Consider the following 8,984-nt stretch of genomic DNA (forward strand, 5'->3'; position numbering starts at 1 on the left):
GAGAGAGAGAGAGAGAGAGAGAGAGAAACATTAATGATTGGCTGCCTCCTGCACGCCCTACACTAGGGATTGAGCCTGCAACCCGGGCATGTACCCTGACCAGGAATGGAACCATGACTTCCTGGTTCATAGGTTGACACTCCAGCAAGGCAGTAGTTAATAATTTTCTATTGTCACCCACTAAGATCTGCATATGTCCACTGGTACAAGTTGCCAGAGGTGCCCATGAACAAATAAAACAATGGTAGATATTTTAAAAATCCAAAATAAATTAGTGCTAATAAAATAAAAAAATATTAGTTGTATGGTTAAGATAAATGAAAAGCCTTTGATAAAACAGTCCCAATGGGGAAGTGACAGGAATAAAAACAGTTTAATAATTACTCACCTTATGAACTATGGATAAGAGGTTTCCTCACACACCTGGGGAAAGTGCAGAGGGCCTGCTATAAGGAAATCAAATAGAGTTGTAAAGATAAGCAGCCTTGCCCCGCACAAAATGCCCAGTGAAGCCACACAAACCGGCCCTGTGACAGAGCTGGAGTTGCCACAGCCCAGGCTGAGCCAGGGTCTGGAACAGGATCGGACAGCAATGAATCAGTATCAGAACTCAGGGAACAGGTTCCACATAGGCAATCCCACAACAAGCAGCAGCTGAAATCAATGAAGAACCAGTCAGTAAAGCAAAACAGAGCTTAGTCATAAGAAGGCACAGAAGGCTATGTCCACACTGGGTCTAGGACAGGTTCCAGGAATTCCCAGAGTCACTGTATGGAAATCTTAGAATATCCTTTGTCATCACAAAACCAGATGTCTGAAAGAGCCCAGATTTAGACACCTACATATGTTTTGGGGAAGCCAAGATTGAGGATTTATCTCAGCAAGCTCAGCTGGCAGCTGCTGAGAAATTCAGAGTTCAAGGTGAAGCTGTCTCATATATTCAAGAAAACATAGGCTCCAACTGTCCAAGAGGAGGGAGAAGAGGAAAAGGCTGATGACACAGGTGTGGAGGTTAAGGACATGGAATGGGTCATGTCACAAGCAAGTGTGTCAAGAGCAGAGGCAGTCTGAGCCTTGAAGAACTGCAGTGATGATATTACTGTAAATGTTATTATGGAATTATGCCGAAACCGGTTTGGCTCAGTGGATAGAGCGTCGGCCTGCGGACTGAAAGGTCCCAGGTTCGATTCCGGTCAAGGGCATGTACCTTGGTTGCAGCACATCCCCAGTGGGAGGTGTGCAGGAGGCAGCTGATCGATGTTTCTAACTCTCTATCTCTCTCCCTTCCTCAATAAAATATATTTTAAAAAATGTTATTATGGAATTAACAATATAACCATCTAAAAAGAGGGACCTTTTTAAAAAATATATATTTTTGTTGATTTCAGAGAAGAAGGGAGAGGAGGAGAGAGAGAGAGAAACATCAATGATGAGAGAATCATTGACTGGCTGCTTTCTGCACGCCCCTTGCTAGGGATCAAGCCAACTCAGATATGTGCCCTTGACCGGAATCGAACCTGGGACCCTTCAGTCCACAGGCCAATACTCTATCCACTGAGCCAAACTGGCTAGGGCAAAAGAGGGGCCGTAAAAAAAAAACTTTATAGATTTTATTTATTTATTTATTTATTTACTTACTTTTTGTGCTAATGTAGATTTTAATGTGAATAAAACAAAGATGCAGGACCATGAGTTGCTCCCCTCCATTGTTTTTTTTAAAAGGGGAGATATACCCACAGAGAGCAATGTACCTAAAAAGAGCTGGCAAGGATACACAAGAAACTTAACAGTGGATGTGTATAGAACAGTAAGAAGCTAGGAAAATTCCGGGACAAGTGGAATAGGAAAACTAAGTTGAACAGCAGTTTGCAGCCACCTCGTAAATCTCTTGATTGATTTTAGAGAGAGGAAGGGAGTGGGGTAGAGAGATGGAAACATTGTTCGGCTGCCTCTTGCACGCTCCCTACTGGGGATCGAGCCTGCAACCTAGGCATGTGCCCTGACTGGGAATCCAATCGGTGACTTCTTGGTTTATGTGTCAACACTTAGCCACTGAGCCATGCCAGCCGGGCTTAAAAGGAGGACCTTTTTTTGGTGTTTCGAAAGAGTTACCGCAGCTTGGGTTGACATTTGTACTGCTTCTATCATTAGTAAAGTTATGGCTTCTTGTGAAAAAAAAAAAAAAAAAAAAAAAAAGAAAAAAAAAAGCTTTGGAGCCCAAATGGCCCATCACTCAGAAAGAAGCTTAGGGACAGGCCCTGTGTGAAAGGAGACAGCGTCTCAGGGCTGATCTTTACAGCATCTGGTGCTAATTTTACAAGGACCAGGACAGAAAGAAGACCCTGGGAACTCATGTATTTTATTTTATTTATTTATTTATTTTTGAAACTCATGTATTTTAGATTCCCCTCCCCGCCCCCCCCAACCTATCTGTACAGCTAGCTTGGGAGGAGGTGTCAGGGCGATTTTCTCAAGGAGTTAGGCCTGTCGCCCTCTCTGATCGCCGGCCATGCGGACAGTGAAACGCACCACAAAGATTCAACTGCGCTCTACTTATTTGACTCTGACAGCCACCGGCACCAGACCCTTTGTTCCCGTTTCAGAAGAAGAGTTTTTGTTCCTTTTTAAATGGCCGCCGGGCCCTAACGGGTTTGTTCAGTGGATAGAGCATCGGCCTGAGGACTGAAGGGTCCCAGGTTCAATTATGGTCAAGGGCATGTACCTTGGTTGCGGGCACATAACCAGTGGGGAGTGTGCAGGAGGCAGCTGATCGATGTTTCTCTCTCATCGATGTTTCTTTTTTCTTTTTTTTTTTTTTTTTTTAAATATATTTTATTGATTTTTTACAGAGAGGAAGGGAGAGGGATAGAGAGTTAAAGTGACTAAGCTCCTGAATCATAAGGCCTCAACAAATGTTGCGTCTTACATGTTGATTGGACAATAAGACCTTCTATTTTGATTATCCCTGGTAAATAGCAATTTCGTTTCTCCAGTGGTTTCCATTTGCCAGTCATGACAGATGGTTAACATGGTGGCTGCTGCTTTCAGGGGATTCTATCAGATGAATCCTCACTTCCAGTGCAAAGCTATTGGCAGCCTTTCAGGGAAAGTCCACCCCTCAGGACGTCTCTATCGTGGCTGGCCAAGGAGTCCTGCTTTGGCTGCCAGGGCTTCATTCTGCTGAATATGATATTCCTGAAATCTCATGGATATTCTTTGCGTCGTTTTTAAATATTTATGTAAGCAATGTTCTGAACAGGTGGTCTCTTCAGGTTTTACTTCTCTTGTTGTGAAGTCTTTAACACAGTCCAAAAAGCAGGTTTCTGTAAGTTTATTGTAGGTTCCAAGAAATTCTTTAAACTGTTTTATCTGGGACTCCACCAAGATGGCGGCATAGGTAAACACCGGAGACTGCTGCCGCAAACAACCACTTCAAAAATACAACTAAAAGACGGAACGGACATCACCCAGAACCACAGGAAGGCTGGCTGAGGAGAGACTCTTCAACTAGAAGGAAAAATAACAGCACACCGAGGCTCAGAGGAGGCGCAGTGTGGAAAAAACTCAGGTGCGGAGGTGCGCGCGCAAAGCGGGCTGGTGGCTGAGAGCGCGGTTGTCGTTTTCGGTCAGGGGGGAGTCTCAGACTCTGAGCTCCAGATACGGGCGAATCGCTGGGGACTCGGACCCAAACGGGAGAAGCGGGAGTGTCTGGCATCAGTTGGAAGGCAGCTTTCCCTCCGAGGTTTGCAGCGGTTCCGGGGGTTCTGAGAAGCAGAGCCTCTGGGAACAGGACTGAGGGCACCATAACGGCTCCCTCCGCCCGCCCTGTTGAGCCCGCCCCGCCCAAGCCCTGCGCAGAGCCATTTGCCGGATCGCCTCAGGCAAAGGCTAGATTAGCACCTCCCCAGAGGACAGAAGTTTTCCGCGGCAGACACAGCTGATTCACACAGCCAGTCGGCCTGGTGGTCAAATCCCTCTAGTATTAACTACAACAATCAAGGCTCAACTAGAACAAGACTGCGCACAAAGACCACTAGGGGGTGCACCAAGAAAGCATAAAAAATGCGGAGACAAAAAAACATGACAGAAATGGAGGATATAGAGCTAAAAATCGCAATTTTGAGGGCTTGCAAAAATGTGCTAGAAGCTGTCAATAAACTTGAGGAGAGAGTCACGAAAACTAATGAGACCCTCGATGCTATGATAAAGAACCAACTAGAAATTAAGCATACACGGACTGAAATAAAGAATATTATACAGACACCCAATAGCAGACCAGAGGAGCGCAAGAATCAAGTCAAAGATTTGAAATGCGAAGAAGCAAAAAACACCCAACCGGAAAAGCAAAATGAAAAAAGAATCCGAAAATACGAAGATAGTGTAAGGAGCCTCTGGGACAGCTTCAAGCGTACCAACATCAGAATAATAGGGGTGCCAGAAGATGAGAGACAGCAAGATATTGAAAACCTATTTGAAGAAATAATGGCAGAAAACTTCCCCCACCTGGTGAAAGAAATGGACTTACAGGTCCAAGAAGCGCAGAGAACCCCAAACAAAAGGAATCCAAAGAGGACCACACCAAGACACATCATAATTAAAATGCCAAGAGCAAAAGACAAAGAGAGAATCTTAAAAGCAGCAAGAGAAAGAGACTCAATTACCTACAAGGGAATACCCATACGACTGTCAGCTGATTTCTCAACAGAAACTTGGCAGGCCAGAAGGGAATGGCAAGAAATATTCAAAGTGATGAATACCAAGAACCTACAACCAAGATTACTTTATCCAGCAAAGCTATCATTCAGAATTGAAGGTCAGATAAAGAGCTTCACAGATAAGGAAAAGCTAAAGGAGTTCATCACCACTAAACCAGTATTATACGAAATGCTGAAAGGTATCCTTTAAGAAGAGGAAGAAGAAAAAGGTAAAGATACAAATTGTGAACAACAAACATGCATCTATCAACAAGTGAATCTAAGAATCAAGTGAATAAATAATCTGATTTACAGAATGAACTGGTGATTATAATGAATCAGGGACATAGAAAGGGAATGGACTGACTATTCTTGGGGGGGAAAGGGGAATGGGAGATGCGGGAAGAGACTGGACAAAAATCATGCACCTATGGGTGAGGACAGTGGGTGGGGAGGGAGGACAGTGGGTGGGGCGGGAACTGGGAGGAGAGGAGTTATGGGGGGGGGGGAAGAGGAACAAATGTAATCTGAACAATAAAGATTTAAAAAAAAAACAAACAAAAAAAAAACAACTATACCAAATACCTTACAGGCTTTTTATTACCCTGGAATTGTATTGCACAGACCATTTCCCTTAATAAGTAAACACAAGGTTTTAAAAAAAAAAAAAACAAAAAAAACAAAAAAACAAACAAACAAAAAAAACAAACAACAAACAAACAAAAAAAAACAAATAAACTGTTTTATCTGATCAGATTCTGGAATTTGTGCAGCCATATTCTTTCGGGACCTTTATTAGTCACCTTTTCTGATGCATGAGTTTCCTTTCTGTTCTGGAAAAGTAGTTGTCCAACTTCTGCTTGAATGTCTCCAATGAGGCCTTATTTCTTATTTAAGCACAGGCTCTTGCTTCCGACAACAGTAGGAGGCTGGGGGGGCTGCGCTGCTAGTCGAGTCCGGGGGCAGAGGATCGGGGTCATGGCCGGTGCCGCCGCCGCTGGATGCAGAACACCTCATCGATGTTTCTAACTCTCTATCCCTCTCCCTTTCTCTCTGTAAAAAAAAAATCAATAAAATATATTTAAAAATAAATAAATAATGGCTGCCAGGGTGAAACTTCGCCTCTTGTGGAAATTGACCCTTGGTCTCCTTCAACTCACTTTTCACAAAACAGGTCATTATGAAGTATGGTACCTATTTGCTTTGTTTAACAATGGACAGGTTATTTTGATTTTCTGAATTGTATAAGTCATCCCATTCAATTAAATGCCTTATTGATGATAATGTGAATATCCCACGGGTTGGGGTCATACTGGTCTTAGAGAGCACATTCTTCTGTACCTGGAAACAGGACAGCACAATTGCCCTAAATTGTTTTAGTGGCCACAGGTGGTGCGTTCCAGCTGACTCAGTGGTCCCAAGGCCAGGACAGCGCAATTACTCTAAATTACCTCGATGTCTCTAGATAATGAGTTCCTGGCAACCCAGTGGTCTCAAGACCCGAGGGCTCTAGATAAGGTGTTTCTGTCAATTCATAAGGTGTTTCTGTCAATTCAGTGACCCCGAGACCCGAAACTGTAATTAACATGCTTAATTCTGCTTCTGTAATCTGCTTTTTTTGCGAGCCAGGTGCCTCATTCCAAACCCTGGGATGTAATCAATACCTTTGTGATTTTTGCCTATATAAGTCTGGTTTTGCCACCATCTTATTACTATGAGATTTGGGAATGGCCCCTCATAGTCCCGGATTGCAATAAATGTGACTCTTTAATTCGACTTGAGGCGTCCTTCTGTGATTCGTGGGGTACATTACAACAATTACTCTCTGTGAGGGCAGCCGCCTCCTTGCTCGTAGCCCTTGCTTGGTAAACCGATATCCAAATTCAAGGATCCCGAATTCTCCGGGAGCATCTGGGCAATGTCCATCTCTACGGCTGTTCCAACTGCTGTCCCTGGCTGTCCATCTTGGTTTGGGTCAAGGAGTCATTTTCTCTTAGTGCCTCTACAGGGCCGGGATCCGAGTTCCTGTTAGAAAATGGGGTTCTATGTTTGGACTTTCCTAGGTCTTGTTTACTTTCAGAGTATCTGCAACAGTGATTGCCCCAGGGCCATTGCTGCAGGCTGCGAGTTACATGCATGTTGGTCTCCAGAGCATCTGCCAGTTCCTTGAGGGTCGGAACTGGAGTGTCCTGCTGCGGAGATTGGCTTCTTGGAGGCTGGGATGGCCGGCTGTGCCGGGGCGTGGGGCTCACTTTTCTGCATCCCACACGGGAAAGAGAGCTTGGACCTGTTCCTTCAAGTGGAGGCGCTTTGGGGATTGAGAAAATGAAAGATAGAAGCAGAAATAGAAAGGAAAGCTGGGCCTGGGTGGGCTTCTGTCCTCTTCTGGTGGAGAGGCAGAGAGACCAAGTCCCAAAGCAGCGTGTTTATTTTATAGTCCCAATTCCCTGAAAATCAGGAGGTTTCACTAAAACTCAAGGTAAGGGAGGTATTTCCAGTGCTTGACTGGATTTACATAATAAAAACCCATTCCCCGCACCAGGGCTTTGAAGAGTTGAGCTGAAGGCATTCTCACCTTTTGGCCAGAAATGCCCCCAAGGTAGGGTTATGCCCAAGCCTTGGGTTCAGTCAACATAACTTAAAAGAAAGCCACAGCGCCTTTCCTGGCAGGGGACCTCCCACAGCCTACTTCCAGCTGCAGCCTTACTTCCACCTCTGTGGGGTTGGGTGGTCGCTCAAACACAGGCTTGACCTATCACCTTTGACCACAAGTCTTCCAGGCCCTTGATATGGGATGTTTCTTCACCAAACTCTGCATTACTGAGCACATTGTGTAGAGCTCAGTGTCAGAGGCTCTGGCCAAAGTTTCTCCCGGTTCTGGATCCAGGGTCACGCTTTCTCCTTTATCGCTTCCTCTGGTGAAGCAGTTTTTCTCCCTTTCTTTTCTCCGGGGAAGGGCAGGGTCTTCCCTGTCTCCCTAGTCCAAGGGAGGTGCTCAGGGTCAGATGGGCTGGTGGCTGCTCCCTGTCTGCTGTTTCTGTTGGAATCCAGCTGGTGGCAGGGCACTCGGGGCGGTGGGGGTGGTGGTCTAGGTCATCAGGAACATTTTCCAAGTGTTTCAGTTCCTCTTCGGAGAGTTTGCCAAGAATTCCATCTTCATCAATGTCCGTGTATTTCTCCAACTCTTTTTTTTTTTATTAATCCCCACCGGAAGATATTTTTTCCATTCATTTTTAGAGAGAGTGGATGGGAGGGAGGGGGGAGAGAGAGACACATCCATTGGTTGCCTCCCATATGAGGGATTGGACCTGCAACCCAGGTAGGTAGGTGCTCTTGACCAGGAATCGAACCTGAGGCCCTTCAGTGCCCAGGCAGATGCTCTAACCGCTGAGCCACAACGGCCAGGGCTCCACGCTTTTTGAAAAGGGAGTGCCATGGTTTCTTACATGCCTTTCTCATGGACCGTGAACATTTAAGTGGGCCAGCTTCCTGGGACCTCAGAATACTGTCTGAGAGCCTACCCCGGAGGTGGCAGTGTGAGCCACCAGTCTGTCCCCAGGGAGCAGGGCCCTGAGGTAGCCGGGACAAGAGCAGGGGCAGCACCAGACTCTGTATCTGTTGAGCTGTGGCACTCCACTTCCTTAAATATTTGGGGCTTCTTCCCCCGTCCCCCACATTAGCTCATTTCATCTTTGCCCAAGAAGGCTCACATGCTAGCCACAGGAAACTCAGGCAAGGCATTGTTCTGAAGCGATTGGACATGTGAGAGTAAGGAAAAGAAGTCTGACTCATTCGGCCTGGGGTGGGGCCTGAGCATTGGGGAGTTTCAAAATTTCCAGACAGGGTTGACATCCCTGAATTAGATGATCCTGACTCTTAAAAAATATCCGTGTATATTTTTGTAGATAAGTATATGCATATTTTTCCTGCCAGAGAAAGCTGGGGTCCCAATGGCATCATCTCATCGATCTCACTACTCATCATGCCTCTTAGCTTCTCTGTGCCTCCGTTTCCTCATCTGTGAAACGGGGATTGGAAGAGTACCTACTTCATCCGGTTCTCCTAAGGCAGCGGTTCTCAACCTGTGGGTCGCGACCCCTTTGGCGGTCAAACGCCCCGTTCACAGGGGTCGTCTAAGACCATCCTGCATATCAGATATTTACATTACGATTCATAACAGTAGCAACATGACAGTTATGAAGTAGCAACGAAAATAATTTTATGGTTGGGTCACATATGAGGAACTGCATTTATTTATTTTTTATTTATTTATTTATTTATTTTTATTTT

General features: G+C 45.3%; 2 protein-coding genes and 2 pseudogenes across 2 annotated transcripts in view; 2 read left to right on the plus strand and 2 right to left on the minus strand.

Moving 5' to 3' along the window:
* B3GALT5 (UDP-Gal:betaGlcNAc beta 1,3-galactosyltransferase, polypeptide 5) overlaps window positions 1–8,984 on the plus strand; it is an 81,843-nt gene that overhangs the window by 44,540 nt on the left and 28,319 nt on the right. The gene's annotated exons all lie outside the window — the stretch shown is intronic.
* Window positions 353–2,628, plus strand: LOC102254180 (annotated as a pseudogene).
* Window positions 3,130–5,722, minus strand: LOC106724673 (mitochondrial import inner membrane translocase subunit Tim9-like). The gene is made up of 2 exons (XM_014532919.1): window positions 5,442–5,722; window positions 3,130–3,369 (listed from the first exon to the last, which is right to left on the minus strand). Exons 1-2 carry the CDS (start codon window positions 5,469–5,471, stop codon window positions 3,130–3,132), a joined length of 270 nt encoding a protein of 89 aa, XP_014388405.1. The 5' UTR covers window positions 5,472–5,722.
* LOC102254483 lies at window positions 5,953–7,524 on the minus strand (annotated as a pseudogene).

This window comes from Myotis brandtii, unplaced genomic scaffold (genome assembly GCF_000412655.1).
Source record: "Myotis brandtii unplaced genomic scaffold, ASM41265v1 scaffold923, whole genome shotgun sequence".
Taxonomy (NCBI): Eukaryota; Metazoa; Chordata; class Mammalia; order Chiroptera; family Vespertilionidae; genus Myotis; species Myotis brandtii.

Excerpts from the sequence above, each read along its gene's own strand:
- LOC106724673 (XM_014532919.1), bottom strand. The coding sequence starts at position 5,471 with ATGGCTGCACAAATTCCAGAATCTGATCAG. Across the intron at positions 3,370-5,441 it reads AAATTCCAGAATCTGATCAG|ATAAAACAGTTTAAAGAATT; the intron begins ATAAAACAGTTT and ends GTGGAGTCCCAG.